This window comes from Mugil cephalus, chromosome 18 (genome assembly GCF_022458985.1).
Source record: "Mugil cephalus isolate CIBA_MC_2020 chromosome 18, CIBA_Mcephalus_1.1, whole genome shotgun sequence".
Classification (NCBI taxonomy): Eukaryota; Metazoa; Chordata; class Actinopteri; order Mugiliformes; family Mugilidae; genus Mugil; species Mugil cephalus.
The window spans coordinates 6436044-6455257 of NC_061787.1; the positions used below are offsets into that span (position 1 = coordinate 6436044).

A 19214-nucleotide genomic window follows, 5' to 3' on the forward strand; every position below is an offset into this window, starting at 1 on the left:
CAGGTACAACACACTAGTAAATGTGATTTGTTACTTCCCACCACCTTCTTGTCTTTGTTGCCATGAATGTGGCAATTTAATTTATTCAATTAGAACGTCAGATTCCACCACTTGGTTCTTCATATGTGGACATAAACTCAAAATAGATTCTCAAAATGGAGGATCCTGCAAGTTTAAATTTAAGAGGCGAAAAAAGAAACGACAAAAACAACGCTTTCGCTAAACATGAGTAATTTTTATTTAGCTAGTGAGTTACCTAGAGGAGAAAACTGTCACATCCTTGCAGTTGATGTCTTGCCTTTTTGGGGGGATCTCAGTCAAGTTGAGTGGGTGCGGTCACGCTCCGAGGTTCTCCCCAAAAGTGCTAAGAGTTGTTGAGGACAGACAGTCTGATTGAGCCTGAGGTACGACACATCAACATCAGAGCAAAGACAGTCACCCACGAGGCCACCACTATAGTTCTATAGCACAGAGCAGCAGGTTTCTCCTCAGACAAATGCACTTCAGAATGACAGAATCACAAGAGAGAAATCAAAAGAAGAGGTGCACCGGCCGGCGCTCGCCAGCCCGACGCGTAATCATAATCTTTTGGTACACGGAAACCAGATGCAGAAAGGAAGGGAACAGGTAGAGGGCAGGACACTTCCTGTGATTGGCGTGATTGTGGCCGTTTCCCAATTATTTCACCCCGCTTGTCAGTCATCGACAGCCACAGTCCGCCTGAGCGGGATCAAAGCAGCCGAATACAGATTCAAGTACAAGACTAATTTATACACGTCATCTTTAATTCTCTCCGGGGGGGGGGGGTGGGCTGATAAAGATCCCAAACGTGTGAGGCATTTAAAAAATTACAAATAAGCTCAGTGAAATCTCCTGACTACTCGGGGTTAGTCAGTTAGTTGCTCACAAACGAAATCAAAAGAAGAAGAGTTAGAGAGTTAAGGGTAGAGGCTGTTTAGAAGGACTGAAAGTGCTTTTTAAAGACAGTTTCTGGATGTGGGCTACGCTCTTTTTCTCGTGAGACGGGAACACGGGGTTTGATGCACCAGTCAACGGATACGGATGAGTCCATCTATTGTCGTCTTCAAGTGTTCAGATACATTGTCGTCTTCAGCGGAAAGACGGGCGAGGGCCTTTCCTCCTTGTGGTTAGGCAAAATTTTTATTTAAGGTCCTACATCATTAGTGTTGCAGTTCTAGCAGAGAGCTTGCTTGAAGGTTACTGTTTATTTCTACTGCGCTCCTAAGCAAGAGAGAAACAAAAAAAAAAGAAGAAGAGACAGTCAGTGGATGGGACCAAGAAGAGAGACAAAAACAAGTGTTAATAGCAGCGGAAAAGTGCGGCATCCGATCTTCAATCAGGGTATAAATGTGCATTAAAGCTAAATACATTCTAGTCTGTATCGTGAGGTTGAAGGGTACAGCTCTTCTAGGACCAGTGATCTGCTTAAAAACACTTAAACCCTGAGTCCGTAAGTTTTATTGAGACTCCTGATTACATCTGACTGTTGATATAAACCATTCACAAAGGCAGTCAATATTTATTGCAGTCCTTAGAAAGGAATTTATAGCTTAATTGATTAATCGGTGTTTGTACATGTTAGCATCTCTGCCTCTGTATACATCTTGTGATAAGTAGTGACAGCAGACAGGGAGTTTTTTTCTGTTTTTGTAAAAAAAATAAACATTTCTTAAATCAGTGGTATTCATCAAGAAAGAAGAAGAAAACTGGTGTCTCCTTAGGCCTCAAAAAAATTATCAATATAAAGTAAATGCAAAGTTTTTCCATCTGTGCTGTGGATTTGGAAACAACCAAAACAACATGCTCCTCATGTCATGTGTCACTTCATTTCGCATGCAATTTTATAAATAACTTTTTCTGTGCAGTTTGGCGTTGCAGGTTTGGAAACCAGTACGTTATATTCTCCGTGTAAAAGAACTGGTTTCAAAATCAGTTTCTGTAGCAAATATTTAAAAATTTAAATAGCACAATGCCAGAGCTATGCTTCTGTGTTGTCTTCAATATTTTATTTCGGTATCAGCATGACCTGAGGACATAAACACTCCTGCAACGATAAAAATGATAGTTAATTATTCACAGAAAAGTTAGGCAAATAGAGCTCATGAACCTTTCCTCCCCAGACAGGCCTCTTTTGTAATTGTTATTCTGATTTAAACTACACTGGCCTGGAAACTAATGAATCCCTAAAGCGAGGGCGCTCAGAGCTTTTTGTTTTTGTTTCGTGTTCAAGTAAGTGAAGCAGCAAGCAAGACAGTAACGGAGAGAAAATGAATTTAGAAGAGCCGAGGTATGTGCTAACCAAATATTCAGCCATGTTTACACTAGCATGAGACTGCCGCCACTGCATCCAGCTTCCAGTTATACGTCTCACTTAGTCACGGATAAACCAAGACAGCCACACGCTACAGAGCATTTGACGCCTCAAATATCAAACAGCGTGTCTCGGATTGCAAAACGGGGACAAATGCTGGGGGTTGGAAGTTTAAGGCGCAACATTAAAATTAAAGAGGGGCAAAAACAAGGAGGGCAATATAACCCGGGGATCTTCATGAACTGACGTCTGTCTTCAAACGGATTCTTTCGCCCGTTTTTCAGCTGGAACAGTGTCCTCTTTGAGGGTGTCCATGTTAGCGCCGTGGGAAAACCACTGAGACTCCGGCCCCCACTGAAACTCAATCCCCAGAAGGGCTGTGGCTTTCAGGACAGAAACCTTCCCCAAAACCTTTAACGTGACATTATACTTCTGTAAATTTGAATGATTTATTTCAACGATTTAACTTCAATATAAACTGGCAGTGTCGATTTCATAAAATGGGTAAACAGAGCTAATAAAACCTCCTACTGTTGTAGTCATCAGAGTAGCTTGGAATTCATCCTAACTTGGCACGTTAGGGACAGAAGAAGCTACTTTCTATGTGTTAATTGCCAAATTAGTCATGCCAATAAACTCCTGTAATAACATTTAGATTCAAAGTTATCTTCTAAAACACTCGGGTAAGGTGTTATTGTGCTGGTAGCTGTGCTGGTTTGACACCTCTCAAAGTTTGGGAAGGACAAGCCGAACAATAGACAACAATTAACCTTGTCAGGCGAAGGAGGATGAGGCCTCAGCCGGGCCAATCCTGTCATGTAGGAGGTCATGGCTACAAAAGCAGCACAGCGCAATGCCTGCACGACGCAGGATGAAACTGGCTGTGTACTGACAGGTTGTTTTCAGAAGCCTGAAAACATTGACTTGAAATATTTATGAGAAAGTAACCCGGTGCATATTAACAAGGTCAGCAGAGAGGAGTCAATGCAGCGTCAGTGGAGCACCAGCAGTGGGGGAGTGGGAGAAAAGGTGGGAGCGGGTCATGGAGGTTTTTTTAGACTCCATTAGATTAGCATACTGGTGAATCAAAAGAATGGGTGAAGCAGAATGCTATCTGTAATAACATGTTCGCACTTTGGGGGATGTTTTTCCACAGCAGCAACATCCCACTGAGTTTTTACTACTCAGACTAACATTTGTGGCACACCACTGCTATTACCACTGCAGCATATTTCAGCTTCCCCTCGGAGGGATTTGCACTGTGTGTGTTTTTCAGAACTATGCGCAGAGATAAATGTAAGCATGGATTTTTATCGCGTAGATTGCTGGGAAACATTTTGGAAATCAGCGCTTTACAAAAACTATGGCAAACTGTGCCAACTGTGCCGAGGCAGCCAGTTTGCAGGCCGAGGGCTTATGTTGTTAAAGACTAATAAAGCATGAGGAGCCTGTGGAGAGCAGAGAGGCCTGGTGTTCAAAGGGAGATCAGAGCCTACATCTGCCTTTGTCTGAAAGCAGGAATGCCAGGAATGCGGACTATTTCAGGAAACCTCTATGCATCCAACTCCAGTTGGGTATATCATCGCAGGCTCGACGGCTTAAGATGGCTGATGAGGAGTCAGCCTGAACCCGCTCATGACTAATAGTGGCGTGTCAATCTGCTGACGGGCCTCTGGGAACTTCCATTTACGGCGGACTGGCCATTCAGCCACTTGATGCTACAACCTCGCAGGTGGAACATGATCAGCTGATTACAGTCCAGCAACCGCCTGCGGCAGTGACTCAGTGAAAGTTAGCCTCCCTCTGAATTAAAGGGTAATTGAACTGAGCTGGCTCATGCATGCAAACAAGCTTTTTCACAGAGAACAGGGATCTTTATATGTGTGTTTATCTCACCTTCCTCAGAGCCTCCTCCTCTTCCTGACGTTTCTCATAATGTGCAAAGTCATCAAAGATTGAGGTGGTATGCTTGTAAGTGGCGATAATTTTAAGCACTTGTTTGGCCTTCTCCAGAGGCACTTCCTGAGTGTCCCTGGAGTTGGTCACTGGCTTGTTGTCATTGTTCTCCAGCCGGATGTGACGCAGCTGGTTGTTGGGCACGTCTTTGATGAAAACCCACTTCACCTCAAACTTGCCCTTCCACTTGTCCTGAGACCAGACGCCTGCATAGGCATTGTAGTCCACGGGTGAGCGCATCTCGGCCACGCCACAGAAGTGCCCACTGCCATTGACGCTGAACAATAGGTACAGGGGCCCCTTGTTGCCCATTGAGCGGTAGGCGCCATCCAGGCGTTTGTTGCCATGTTCTGTACTGCACCAGATAGAGTACTTGATTGAGCGGTGGATGTCATCTTCTGAATAGCTCTTGATGATGAAAACGCGTCCATTTTTCAAGTTCCAGTCAAAGTCTTTGGGGTTGTAGTTGTTGAGGGCACGGAGTTTCTCTAGCACTGGGTGCACTTCTCCGGAGCAAGGGGAGGCACTCAGTGGGATTCCACCACCCAAACCAAAGCCCTCACCCCGGTTCCTGGGAGCCACCCAACGGTTGGGGGGCGGGCCAGGCTGCTGGGGTTGTTGTTGATGAAGGGGTTGTGGGGGACCAGGTTGGGAGGCAAGGTGCAGGTGCGGAGGACCAGGGGGGAGAGGCTGGGGGTGTTGGGGGGACTGGAGCGACTGAAGTTGGAAGGGCTGGTGTTGGTGTTGGTGTTGGTGTTGGTGCTGGGGTTGGTGTTGGTGTTGAGGTTGAGGGGGCAAAGGGTTCTGGAGTAAGGGCTGGGGCTGAGCAAGGAGGGGCTGCTGCACCATAGGCTGGTGTGGCATCATAGTCTGAGCTAATTGGGGCTTGTTCAGAGAGCCCTTATCGTCCCAAGTACCAATGTTCATATTGTGCTTTATGGGGGGTGGAGGAATGGCGCCTCCCCCCATCCCCATGTTGGCTTTGGGTTTGACCTTGGGCTGTGGCTTGGCCGGCTTCTTGGCGATGGCTGCCCAGGAGGCAGGTTTAGGTGCGGACGAGCTGACAGACGGAGGGAGGTTATTGGCTGCCATGCTACTCATACCTGCTGTGCCTCCTAAGGGAGAGCCCACCGTTTTGGTGACAGCTGCCACCATGTCTGTACCCAGTTTCAGCCCCGCCATACCCTGCTCGATGCTGTTCAGCACCGGGACCTTACTAAGCTGGGTGTCGCTTCCAAAGCCCGCTTGCCCATCTGTGATGGCCCGGCCCAGCGAGCTGGGGGCGTACCCATAGCTGTTGCTGTAGACTGAGGTCTGTGTGGACTGACCCTGAGAGACACTGGTACCCCAGGTGGAAAAGTCTGCATTTCCAGGGAAGAAGTTGAAGCCATGCTGACCGAGGAAGGGAGGGGTGTTTCCCAGGGCTCCTGGTTGGCTGAAAACACCGTCGGGGATGAAGTGCGGCTCGCCATTGCTCATCTGTCCATAGGTGGTTAGGTAGGGCATAGGCGGGTCTCCTGCTGTGGACCAAGCAGCCTCTCCCAAGGAGTAAGGGAACCCAATGGATGGAGCATAGTAGCTGGGCATGTAGGGGTCAGACATTGGTGGATAGCTGTTACTCTGTGTGACACAGAAACACAGTCATGTTATGTACACAACAAAATGGCAGGCGGTACAGTTAGTGAACAACACTGCTAGGCACACTGTGCATCCACATATTATGATACACTGGAGGATTTTTACCTGATTTGTCTGGCCGCTTAGATAAGGCTCAAAATCATCATCATTCACACCATCCTTTTGATGCATTGATCCGTTTTGCACTAGGGTTAGGAAAAAAAAAGAGGACATTAAATTATTATATTTACTGCATGTGATTAGAAAAATATTTAACCGCTGGGATGTGAACAGATTGCCATTTGGTCAGAGTGGCTGGAGTCAACAATGCTACCATAAATAAGCTAGTGTTTAGGCTACAGTTTCAAAGCAGGAACAGTGACTGCCTCGATAGCATGGGAGCTAACTTAATATGAAAACAGCCTGCAATGCCTCATCTCACAACTGAAGCACGGTTTACAGTTTTGCAGTTAAAAACCCTTACCTTTATTTCCTTGTCCTTTGGGTCTCTGAAATAGTGGGCAGGGGAAAAGAGACGAGAATGATATCAGATCACGACAAGAAACAAGAAGCACACTGACAGAGCAGGCTGTATCCTACACGGATAAATGCACCAATCGACTGTAGTAACCCCAGGCTGGAGTCATCAGCGCGGATGGTAACATTTACAGGTTGCTTCGCGTTATTGACCGGATGTCAAACATCCTGTGACATCCAGTAAACGGTGCCGCATTGGCAACCGGCTACAGCTAGAGTTGCCTGGCAGTACAGTCGGCCTACATTAACAGCTAACAGCGATCACATTATCACAAGACTTTTGCAGCATGTTAGATCTGACACACCGGATCCAGATCAAACTGTTGTCGGCAAAAGTTTCATTTGGCCGCACGGCTCGTTTGCGCACAAACCTGATCGACTGTGGTCGCAGACATCCTCCAGGAACCGAAACTGATCGCTGTTTGTGAGATTGTCCACGGCTTCCCCCCTTTGCCTTTGCCTCCCCCCTCTCTCTCTTTCTCTCTCTTCACTTCGGTGCTTCCCTGGCTCGTCTCTCTGCTTGTCCAATCACTCCGTTAATGTGGCCAGGCGGCGCTTTCCTCCCGTGGTCAGACCCGACGACGATCGGCTTCTTCTGGATGTTACAAACTGCGACTTTTGCGTCTGCGGAGGAGGCGTCAGCTCGTGTGCACGATCCGGGCCACAGATGGTGCTTGATCAGTCAATGTGAAACTGACTAGTGTCTAACTGGAATATCCCTTACCATATTCCACAATGGCGGATAGGCTTTTTACTCCCGCTTCCGTTCCGTGCTGCTGCTCCGTGACCTTCCGCCTGTGACGCTCTGAGTCATGTTACGAGCCGACACTTCATATGACAGTCACCAAAACACGCACAACAAGTTCTCTGTATTCTCGTTGTATTCGAGGGTTATTTTGAGCATCTTTACTGACCCGACGCTTCAGCCTCAGCTGCAAAAAAATAAATAAATAAATGAAATAACAGCCCCTTATTTACTAGGGAGCTGCTCCGAGGTTAGCCTGACACAATAAATATGGATGCACGCCTGAATTAGCCTGTAGATGACTTTAAAAAGATGTAGTAATAATAATAATGCGCAAATGGATGAAACAATGTACAACTAAAAATTAAATAAAATATTTTTTTCTATATATAATATAACAGCTTAGAGTTATATTTCATTCTACTTCTGGAGACTTCACATTATGCTACATGCTACAGATTATTCAAAATGTACAGTAAATATATTACAAATTTATCATCGAGATAAAGTAAAATAGTATGATTATTACATCATCAACAGTGAATAACTATATGCATTAATGCATATTATTATTAGTAAAATACTACTGAGAATAATAATATCGTATTATTATTGTCCAAGAAATTTACAAAAACAAAACCGCATGTTTTATGTTGGAGAATAACTACGATAAAAGCAATTCTCAAAGACATTTGGTTACAATGTATTTTTTGTTCCCTGCTTTATATATATGTGTGTATAAATATATGTATTGAAGTCATAAATATTGCATCACGACAGGGCAAGCTTGCAAATGGCAGAACACTGTAACTTCTTCGGTGTTATGCAATTACTTGGATTAAATGTAGTTCTTAGAGTCCTTACTTTTCCATTTTCCGCTTCTTTATACATATTTTACTGTATCTGCGTGACAACTGAAATGCCTCATTTATACATCAGTTATATTTAGGTAATGATATACCACTGATTGACGGTCTGTTTCTTACAAAACAGCGTCCCTTCGCGTGTAGACGGACTACAACTATTTTCTTCCCAGAGAACCAGTTAACGAGAGTTGCTCCGCTACTCTCGCGATCCTTCCCCAGAGGTCTCGGAGCAGTATGGCAGCCGTGGCGCTGAGGTCCTGCCGCAGAGGACTTTCGCAAATATTAAGTAATGGAGGCCCTGTAGCCTTGTCTTCAAAGCTGTTGGAAGGTTCGTTAATGTGTCCGCTTTTGTTGTAACTAATATCTCAACGCGTGAGCTTCACGTAAAGGTATTTAAACGCCCAGGAGGGGGTGTGGCTGATAAAAGATTGTGTCGTCCTAAATATTTAGGGCATGTGAACCGTGCGGTGTTAAAGGCTGCTCTGTGTTTTTTTTTTTTTTTTTGCGCCACATACGTTTATCCTTTGATCATTGTGGTATTTTCAAACACTTAAACATTGGTTAGCTTTAGCTTATGTATGTAAATGTTTCGTGGCGTGTCTGAAGGGTATGGAAAAAAAACACGCCTTCATTGTTAGCCATGTGTGTGTTTTATGAAATGCGTCAGGATGAGTATTATCTTGTTAAAAAGGGGGTGTGAAATTGTATCCAACAGATTAGTTTAACTAGTTTAGGTGTTCTACTGTACATTGGGTCATTTATCTAACACTCCAGCAATAACAATAGTGTCTCTCCAGCAGGTGATAGAAGACACAAATCCACAGTCCAGTATGCTTCACGACCAGACCTCCCTAAACTGGCCTACAGAAGAGTGAAAGGGAAGAGCCCAGGAGTGGTGTTCCTCCCGGGGTACGGCTCCAGCATGAACGGGCAGAAAGCCGAGGCACTGGAAGAGTTTTGTAGGTCACTAGGGCACTCATACCTCAGGTGAGTCGGTCGAACACACACACACACACACACCGTAAAGGGGGAAATACTGGCTAGATCAGAAAAACTGTACACAATCTAACCACAGCGTTAAATTCATCTGAGCTCTTGAAGATAAACACGATCAAACCAGAGTGTTTTTAGCTGCATTTATCAAATATGTGTGGTGTGATTCAATATTTTTAAATTTTATTTATTTATTTTTAAAAAAGCATCACCTAGTTTATTAGCAGTGTGTTCATGTTGATTTATGCAAAGTAGCCGTATGACAGCTACGTATTGACCAGTGTCTTTATTCGTCTTTATTAACAGAGATTTTCATTCACTGCCTCAAACAGCACAGATGTGAGCTAACCATGCACATGCAAGCTTCAAATTGCACCCTGAGTTTTGTGCAGTTCTCTGAAATAACTAACGTCAGGGGCAGAGGACTATAAATAAATGATGATGTGCGTTCAGAGAGAGAGCCGGAGAGAGCCAAGCGATTATGCTCTGAAATTTCTATCATTTAAACATTTAATTCCTGACATGGACTTCCCCCAATCAGTATCTATTAAAATACAGAGGTCCGTCTCTTTGGAACAATCACTACAATCAATATCAATGTTATCATTTTTTGAGAAACACCTGTGAAGGTTTTTAATTAACAAAGATTTGTAACACTGTTTGGTTTCTGTTACGCATTTACATTTTTGTAATTATATTTTTTGTGTGTAAATTGGTTATTTTTTGTCTTGTTTTTTTTCATTTTTGTGTCAATATTTAATTTTGACACTGCTAAGATGAACATTGTTGTTTGTGATTGGGGAGGTATCTTTATAAGCTTCTCTTGGCTTCCAGCCTCTTCAGCACAATGTTTAACTTCATTATTACTCTTTTGTTTTATATGTAAAATGTGCAAATAAAACATTACAAATATTTATTCTAGTATGTACTGTAAATGGATTTATTGTACATTGTGTACACAAGTTCTCTCCTAGCTTGGCATTGTGTCACTGTGAGGTACTCATGGATATTGCCTGTTCTGCTCTTCTTAGGTTTGACTACACAGGACATGGGGCCTCAGAGGGGGTGCTAGCAGAAGGAACAATTGGCACTTGGAAAAAAGACGTCCTTTTCGTGTTGGATGAGTTAGTAGAGGGTCCACAGGTAAGCAAGTTACTGCTGGTTAGTGATCAGTTACATTATGAAAAGTCTGTTTTGTCATCCATGTCATTGTATATAAAAAACAAAAAAAAAAACATCATAGTCATGTGAGTTTTCAGCTGGTACCTTCCATAGATGTTCCTGAACCCTTATCTCCACATCAGTTGTGTAGAATTCAAGTAGCCTTTTAGATGACTGGACAAACATCTTTAAGAAAACTCGACATGTCCAGTTACATTTGTTTTGGCTTGTTTCTCAAAATTTGTAAGAATAGAAATTAATATTGATATCAAATGTCAGACATCTGTTTTATTTGTTTAAAATTCCATGCTTTAAATTAAGTGCAAGTCATAGGAGAAACATTTTATTTTGAATAATTAAAATTAAAGACAATCTGACACGAAAAGAGAAACAAAAATTAAACATTGGATTGTTCGCATCTTTTTATTTGTATGTGATTATTTTTAATCTCATAAGGTTTTAAGCATAAAATTACTCTTCTGAGTAATAATAATAATAATAATAATAATGATAATAATAATAATTCAACCAATATATTTTAAAAATAATCTTCCTGGATCGTAAAGTTGAAATTTAATATCCCGAAATTATTTCATCCATTACTTGTGAGACAGAAGATGTCTGCTCCATCACTAAAATACGTGTCTCAGTACTCCAGTTGTATAAATTGCATATTAGAGTGTCTGAAACCCAGCTATTATACTCTGATTGAAGATGAGCACAGAGAAAATTTGCCTCTTCAGCAGATTGATCTGAAAATAACCTTTTAGTGTGAAGGTCTACACATATATTATTCTGCAGAGTGATTACCTAGGTATCGGTGAAAGTCGTTCAAACAAAAGTATGATCAACTTAAAAGGTATTGATCAACTACTTTCAAAATAAATCTCTAGTGGTTATTCCGGCTTTTTCCAGAAGAGGGCACTGTGACCCCATTTATGCCACAACTATACTGCATGAATCTGCTGCTTTAATCAAATGTATGAAAATGGATTTATTATTATTATTCATTAGTTTTTTTTTATCAAATTATTTATTTGTGATGACTTTGCTTACTTGTAGATAATGGTAGGTTCCAGTATAGGTGGTTGGCTCATGCTGCTTGCAGCCATCGCAAGACCAGAGAAGACGGCTGCACTGGTGGGCATCGCCACGGCTGCTGATCACATTGTTACATCATTCAACTCTCTTCCACTGGAGGTGCGGGCTTGTAATATTATCAAATGCCTCATTTTTTATTTATTTTTTTTGTATTCCATTTGCCACTTTGCAGATGTTTTCCTCTCTAAGTGAAATCTCTCCACGTTTAAATCTGTAGACGCGCAAGGAGCATGAGGAAAAGGGCGAGTGGACGGTGCCCACCAAACACTCCGAGGAGGGTTTCTACAAGTTTAGCATCAACTTTCTTCGCGAGGCAGAAAATCACTGTGTTCTCCACAGTCCCATTCCCATCACCTGCCCCGTGCGGCTCATACACGGGCTGAAAGACGAGGACGTCCCCTGGCACATCTCCATGCAGGTCGCGGAACGCGTCCTCAGCCCCGATGTGGACGTCATCCTCCGGAGACACGGCCACCACCGCATGTCTGACAAGGACGACATCAAGCTCATGGTCTACACCATCGATGATCTCATAGACAAGTTGACCACTTTGGCCTGAGCATGCAGCGGGGGAGTGAGCTTGAGCGGTTGAATAAAGAGAATGACTGTTTATTGGGAAGTCTGCCCTCAAGGAAGTTACCAAACAACGGCATGTTTCTGCCAAATATGACCTTTTAGCAATCTCTGTTCTTCCCTGTACTTCATCTTTTTATTTTAATATGCCGTTACAGTGCAAACTATAATGAGAGGGAGCTCTCCTGCTATTTGCTCCCTTATATCTTCAGGTCGCATTCGTATGTGTTCCAGGTTGTTGTATTGAGTGAAATGTTGGTCTGCCATTAGTAGGTTATGCCATTGCTGCTGTCCCTGCTGTCGTTCTTAAGGTTTGGCTGTTTCCCCTCATTCTTTATGTAGATCCACAGTTTTCCTGTGCCTTTTTAATCACTTTTCATCAATTTTGGCCAATAAAACCTCTGCACAATAGAGTGCAGGTGTGAAGTCTGTGAAAGTGCACACACTGATATCAACATTCTGAGTTATAACCATAGGAAATTAACAGTGCATGGCATAAACCTAACTTACACTGACAGCTAAGTAAGCCAGATGAATTAATAGTTAAATATGCAAATTTTTAAAGTGGCAACCAGACCCCGACTCTGAGGTTAGATTTCTAACGTGCCAACACTAAACCACCGAGGGTTGCAGGCTACAGCCATCTGAAGAGTTTTTGTCAGTGGCACGTTGTATAACATGACTCCTCATACCTGTTGCCACTTAGCCACAGAGAAGGCCTGCTGAATGGAGCCACTAGACTGTTGATAATTAACATGTAGTTGGCCACTGGCTTCGCTATGCTCGATGGGGTGAAGCGAGCCACTTATTCTCTCTGAGGTCCTTTTACTGCAGCGGTGACCTTTAACTTAGGGCCGAGCAGTCATATTGTGTGACAAAACTAAAATCAAACTGCGATTTATGGCAGCAGACAACATGAGGGTTGTAGTGCACGTAGGGGAGATGATGCAAGTAGACGTAGCATATGGTGGTAAGGACACCACGTTTTAGTGAACATCTGGTCACCTGAAACGAGACAGAAAACAGTCCATATTTTCTACGGGTCTTATGTACCCATAAAAAAAAGTAATGAGAAAAGGCTCAGTGTCTGCCTTTTGCATGAGGCCAGGAAGGAGACCAGCTGTTGGTGTTTCATGAAATAAAAATGAGCTGATATTCTATGCAGTGATGTCCAGCACTGGCTTCAAATCTCAGATAACAGTTAAAACTATTTCACTTGACAGCATCGTGTGCCTTTGCTTTGCTGGGGGTCACTTCACGCTGCAGAGAGCTGACATGTGCACTACACTGACCACTGTTCGGGAGCGCAGTCACGTCGAATTTTGTGCTGAGAGTCTCTAGGGACCCCTCCCGGAGGAGCTCGCGTATAAAACCGGTGACCCGCCCCTCCCGGACAAAGTGAGAACCAGTCTGGCCCGACGCGTTTCTGCTGCGTTTCATCGGATGCTCCAGCAGCTCAGCATCCTCAGCCCTGCCCAACTCAGCGGGATTAACCCAGTGGCACAGGACGAGTCCGACCGCTCTCCTCCTCCTCCGGTAAGTCTTTTCTCCGCAAAACTGCTTTCAGTGCATGACATGTGTTCAATGTGATGATTATGCAAACGATGCTGTGTCGCAGCTATCGTGTGGGGGGATTTCGGCAGCTGCCTTTGGGATTTTGTGAAAATGTTTTAACAAGCTGCACAGTGCGTATGTGGCGTCGTGGTATTTACATGGCGGGAGTTTATTTCAATTTATCAGAATTTAACTTTAAAAACTGATCTGGAAGAGACGCAGAGAAAGATAAAAGAGAAATTAATGCAAACCTTATGTATGCGTCAAAGACGACTGACGTAATTAAATTAAGCTAAATTGCAGGCTAAATTTAGCAACATTTGTTTCATATTGTATAAATGTATTTTTTTATATAGTGTTTTATTTAGAGTGGAAACTTTAGGAAAATACCTCTGATTGTGTAATATGTTCATGACTACTGGAGGTCACACTTGTACCAACATTTCATGTAGCGCATCACTGCACTCAGTGTGCCGGAAACTGGCTTGATTGTTGCCATAGCAATAATAGGGCACGTCCCTGATCGGGACAGCATCCAAGCGACCACACCCTTCTCTGCTTTAGCCTCCGGAGATGCGCCTGCGTGAACGAATGAGCCTTATGGGAGACAGGTGCTGCTTAAAAAAAAAAAGAAAACAGTTTTTTGGTGCATTTGTGGATGCAGATTTTAACAGTCAAGTAATATTAATAGTATTAAAAAAAACTATTATAATGTTTATGCGTTCTGTTTGTTCTCTTCAGGGCAGCTCTATTCCGTAAACAGTGAATCGTTGGGGGATCTGCCATGGCGAACAGAGGGCCCAGTTACGGACTGAGCCGAGAGGTGCAAGAAAAGATTGAGCAGAAGTATGACCCTGACCTGGAGCAGCGGCTGGTGGACTGGATAGTCGCTCAGTGTGGAGGAAACCTGGAGAAACCACAGCCGGGCAAGCAGAACTTCCAGAAATGGCTGATGGATGGGACGGTGAGTGACTGCAGTGCCTTTAAAATAGAAACCACCATTGAATTATTTAAGTTACAGCGTCATAGTAAGATTTAAAGAGCCCTGAGAGAAAAAAAAAATCAGAGGCTAAAATAAGATTAAAGGAAATGTGTTTTCAACTGACACTGACATAACTAGTATCGATTACTGTGGTTTCCTCTTTGCAATTAGAATATTCTAGAGAGTAGTTCTGATGCAAACCTTTAGCAATATAAAACCGAATTAGCATGGAATGATAAAATGCACCCTGCACTGAACAGTGCTGCACTCTTCTTGCTTAAGTAAATAATTCCTGCAATCCATCACAGCTGAGGCAGAGACATCACTTTCTGGGCAAACGGCTAACAGACAACAATGCAACTGCATCTCCGCTGCCAAAGTGACTCATTTTTGTCATTTACAAGAAGCTCTCAGTTTTCACAACACTGCCATTTCTGTGGTGCCCCTACTAGAGGAGCGTGACAGCATTTATCCTTGAAATTCTTTAGAAGTAGCGGCACATGCACAAATCAAAGGGGAAAGATTGGTTTAGACAGAGACATTATACTCACCAAGTGTCGTCATGGGGTGAACTATTGCTTTAAGAATGCTCTATTGTTAGTGCGGTACGGTCAGTTGAGTAAGATTTCTGACTTCTTTTCTCCCAGATCCTATGTAGACTCATCAACAGCCTTTATCCGAGGGGAAAGGAGCCCATCAAAAAGATCGCAGAGACTCAGATGGCCTTTAAACAAATGGAGAAGATCTCTCAGTTCCTACAAGCAGCCGAAGCTTATGGAGTCACAACCACTGACATCTTTCAAACTGTGGACCTCTGGGAAGGTAAACGAATCCCAGGAATGAATACAGCTTTCCATGAGTTACTTAAATGCGCATTCTTAACTGCTGGAGTATTTCTAGTTAATAATTTTGTGTTCTGGTTACAGGGAAGGACTTGGCAGCGGTGCAGAGAACCCTAATGGCTCTGGGGAGCGTGGCTCTGACAAAGGATGATGGTCAATACAGAGGTGACAGAGACTGGTTCCACAGGTATGAACAAAAACACATTTCATCGTCAGACTGTCAGTGTGTACGCTGCTCTGCCGCACAGTGTGACGGCCTTGTTTTTTTATGCGTGCAGGAAAGCCCAGGGGTACCGACGAGAGTTCACCGAAGAGCAGCTTCGCCAGGGCCAGAGTTTGATCGGGCTGCAGATGGGCAGCAACCGTGGGGCTTCCCAATCTGGTATGACAGGCTATGGTATGCACCGTCAGATCATGTAGACCACTCACTAGCTAACGTGTCTCCCTGCTTCCAGATCGTTTCTACTAATACCACAAGTGTTGTCGCTCCAAAACCTTCCTAACCTTCCTAGCACCTGTCTTGTCAACCTCAAGTTCCCTGAATTGCTGCTTTTGCCAAACGGTGTTCTTTAAGAAAATGATGTCAGATGCTGTAGGTCTTCTTCGAGCTCTCTTCCCTTATGTCATGTGCCGTTCCCTCCTGTGTACTCTTGTTCTTTTTTTTTTGTTTTGTTTTTTACTTTCAGTGTTGATGTATTTACTTAAAAGTTACATGAAGTTCTCTATTAAAGTACAATACAAGCCATCAGTATTGTTCACAGAAATACTGTAAACCACTGTTAAAGCATGCTGGATGCGAAGTATTTGTATTTATGTATACACTTAATTACAATGACTTTGGTTGTTTGAAGATGGTCTGTTCCTGTCTAATTATTTAGCCTTAAACCTAATGGAACACAATGACTGACGATGTCTCTGCTATCCGGTCTGAAGACTTGTTGCAGTATCTTCTGTAACCAAATCAACCTCACGTTGTGCCTGGTTATGGGACTTCAAAAGACTGGGTCCTTATATATTGGCCTCGAATCGCAAATGAGTGTCATTCATTCTGAGCCATGCCCTTGTTATTTGTTTCGGTAGATTACGTACTTGTCCGTACTGTCTCTGTTTGGTCAACGACAAGCAAGCAAATGTGCAGTAGCCAACATGTACGACAGTGAAGTTTCCATTTTTGGTGCCAGGTAAATACATTGCTTGAATGTGCACTTTTGTGTGTGTTATGTTTATATTTTTTAAATATATTTATATCTGAAAGCTTGTAAGACAAATTATTGAAAAAAAACGAATAAAGTATGAGAAAAGATATTTGTGTCAGTCTGTGTAATGTTAGAGTATCATGGTATTTAATTGTCAGAGGTATATACTGCGGGCTTGGAGTGTTTGGGGTGGGTTTTTTTTTTTTTCTTATCTTGGTTTTATGTTCCAGCTCCTCCCTTGCACCCCTCCCTTTTGTCTCTCCTCACTGTGGACAATCTAATAAAGCACCCGCAGAACAGCGCAATGATTAGGATGCTGGTTCCTGATTGAAGCCTATGTGCCTCCAAACCCTAGTCTTGGCTACTGACCTTCATATTAACATATTAAATCCCTCGCTGCTCTAGTTTGTTTGTATAATTTTAACAGTCCTATCAAATAAAATTCAGCAACCATGTCTACTCTAAATATGTTTTAACATATGGATCATCAGAGATACAGATCATTCAGAGGAGCATGTTGGGCTTTCTGTAAGGTCGAGTTGGGATTTGGATCATATTTTATGTCCAGTTCATGGGGTCAGTTGTTGGCATTTTAAACGGCATATGAGAAAAAATCATGCATGGATGAACATTTTCTCGCTATTAGCATCCAGTCCAGAGTTCATTACGGAGCTGTCCTTTAACAACAGCTAATACCGGCGCCCGTTCCTAATGCCGTGTTTTTTATTGCTCGATAAAACGTCGTGACATTCTGCAGCGCAGATGTGTAGTGGCAACATGCAATCATTTGCTTAAGGTTAATATCCTGTTTGTTACGCTCAATAGGAAGGCAGCTCATGTGAAACTATGTGGCCTTCTGCATATCTGATCCTCACTTACACTTTGACTCTAAGCTTATTATTAGCCGCGGCTTTACTGGAGAAGTTTCTAAGTGGGCACAGGTCATGTGTTACTGACGGGGCAATAAGTAACCAAAAAAGAATTCAGACCAATGAGAGGCCAGAGGTCTCCCTTGTTCTTGTGTTTTCTTTGGTTGGTATCTCGCTTGTCTTTTGGTCTCTTGTGTCTTCTTTTGTTAGCTGTGAGCTTGTTTTTTAAGGCAAACGTGGTAATTTTAAAAAAATGCTTTTGGATCTCTAAGTTTCGTAGACAGGTGCATCGGGTGCAATGTTTCCAAGGTTTAGGGTCACTCTGCTGCTCCTTCTCTTGGCGGTCAGATGTGTTGCAGTGGAAGAAGCTCAAACTAAAGGCTGTGTTTGCGGATACCCTGGAATACCGGGAGATCCTGGACACAACGGGACACCTGGCCGAGATGGTCGAGATGGCCTCAGAGGAGAGAAAGGTGATCAAGGTAAGTTTAGAAGAGATACGCTCTAGTCACACGTTAAAAGTTTCAGCTTGACAATTTGTAGTGTTATTATCATGCATCTATCATCCATGAAAAGGTCAAATTGGCCCTGCTGGATCATCAGGCAGCAATGGCCACAAGGGAGACAAAGGGGAACTTGGTATGTATTTGCAGAGTAAACTGCACCACTACAAAAAAATAATAGTAGTTTCAATGTTTATGTTGTTGTCACATTTGCAATACTTCTCTGGAAAATAAAAGCGTTGTATCTGCAAAGTCAGACTATTAAAGGGGCTTGTCATTTACAGGTGCGATTGGCCCAGCAGGGCTCAAAGGAAAAAGAGGAGATGATGGAGATCGGGGGCCTCCTGGGAAAATGGGGCCCCAAGGAGTGCAAGGCCCTATGGGCTTGAAAGGGAATAAGGGAGAGCTTGGTCTGCCTGGAGCCCAAGGACCCAAAGGAGATTTGGGGCCTCTCGGACCAATGGGCCCCAAAGGGGAAATTGGTCTCAGAGGTGACAGAGGCATTCAGGGACCACTGGGACCCCCAGGGAAGCCGGGCCCTCAGGGGGATATTGGTCGTCCGGGCGGTAAAGGAAATATTGGTTATCGTGGTGATAGAGGGGCTCGAGGCGAGAAGGGTGATACGGGTGAAAAGGGTGATGCGCCAGTCATTCCTAAAAGTGCTTTCTCTGTGGGACTGACCTCACAAACGAAACTCCCAGCTGCTAATGTGCCCATCCGGTTTGACAAGATTATTTATAACGAGCAGAACAACTATAATCCGCAAACAGGAAGATTCACGTGCTCCGTAGCAGGTGCTTACTTCTTCACCTACCACATCACTGTCTTTTCCCGAAATGTGAAAGTGGCCCTCATAAAGAATGGGGCCAAAATCATCCACACCACGGATAACTACCAGAGCAGCGAGGACCAGGCAGCAGGGGGCGCTGTGCTGCACCTGGAAGTGGGGGATAAGGTGTGGCTGCAGGTGGCTGGAGGAGAGCTGACCAATGGGCTGTTTGCTGATGAAGACGATGACACTACCTTCTCTGGGTTCATAATCTTTGGATCTTGAATTGATATTTCACAATTATCTGGCAGAAATCAGCGAATGGAAATCAACACGCTGCTAAACTTTGATGTAATTTAAGTTGATTTTACGATGCATGTTGTAATACATTAACTCAAATGCTTTATAAATTAATTGTGGTTCCATTTTTTTCCTATTTTTTGACTATCTTTTTACAAAGAAATATTGTACATTTCAACATTTGTTTAGTTTGCTAAAACAGAAAAGGGCATCTTGAGTTTTAAAACATGATTATGATAGGATTAAAATATAGAGAATACTGTTATTAGCACTTGCAGGGATCATTTTGCTATGTTTAGATCCATTTTGTGCAAATAA

General features: G+C 43.3%; 3 protein-coding genes across 6 annotated transcripts; 2 read left to right on the top strand and 1 right to left on the bottom strand.

Moving 5' to 3' along the window:
* Window positions 1-214: 214 nt before the first annotated feature.
* On the bottom strand, window positions 215-7377 carry ythdf3 (YTH N(6)-methyladenosine RNA binding protein 3). Of its 2 annotated transcripts, XM_047612094.1 has the most exons (5): window positions 6814-7376; window positions 6390-6414; window positions 6032-6111; window positions 4229-5908; window positions 215-1242 (listed from the first exon to the last, which is right to left on the bottom strand). In XM_047612094.1, the coding sequence occupies exons 1-5, from the start codon at window positions 6835-6837 to the stop codon at window positions 1219-1221; spliced, it is 1833 nt and encodes a 610-aa protein (XP_047468050.1). In that variant the 5' UTR covers window positions 6838-7376; the 3' UTR covers window positions 215-1218. The 2 variants fall into 2 exon arrangements, with proteins under 2 accessions (XP_047468050.1, XP_047468051.1); XM_047612095.1 differs by lacking the exon at window positions 6390-6414 and having other exon boundaries at window positions 6814-7377.
* Window positions 7378-8225: 848 nt separating this feature from the next.
* Window positions 8226-12292, top strand: abhd10b (abhydrolase domain containing 10, depalmitoylase b). Of its 2 annotated transcripts, none has more exons than XM_047612097.1 (5): window positions 8226-8381; window positions 8854-9040; window positions 10078-10189; window positions 11270-11407; window positions 11526-12292. In XM_047612097.1, exons 1-5 carry the CDS (start codon window positions 8288-8290, stop codon window positions 11865-11867), a joined length of 873 nt encoding a protein of 290 aa, XP_047468053.1. In that variant the 5' UTR covers window positions 8226-8287; the 3' UTR covers window positions 11868-12292. The 2 variants fall into 2 exon arrangements, with proteins under 2 accessions (XP_047468053.1, XP_047468052.1); XM_047612096.1 differs by having other exon boundaries at window positions 8233-8381; window positions 8851-9040.
* Window positions 12293-12447: 155 nt separating this feature from the next.
* tagln3b (transgelin 3b) lies at window positions 12448-18371 on the top strand. Of its 2 annotated transcripts, none has more exons than XM_047612098.1 (8): window positions 12448-13417; window positions 14177-14399; window positions 15065-15239; window positions 15344-15446; window positions 15538-15641; window positions 17673-17806; window positions 17901-17963; window positions 18112-18371. In XM_047612098.1, exons 2-8 carry the CDS (start codon window positions 14220-14222, stop codon window positions 18214-18216), a joined length of 864 nt encoding a protein of 287 aa, XP_047468054.1. In that variant the 5' UTR covers window positions 12448-13417; window positions 14177-14219; the 3' UTR covers window positions 18217-18371. The 2 variants fall into 2 exon arrangements, with proteins under 2 accessions (XP_047468054.1, XP_047468055.1); XM_047612099.1 differs by lacking the exon at window positions 12448-13417 and adding an exon at window positions 13667-14046.
* The last annotated feature ends 843 nt before the right edge of the window (window positions 18372-19214 follow it).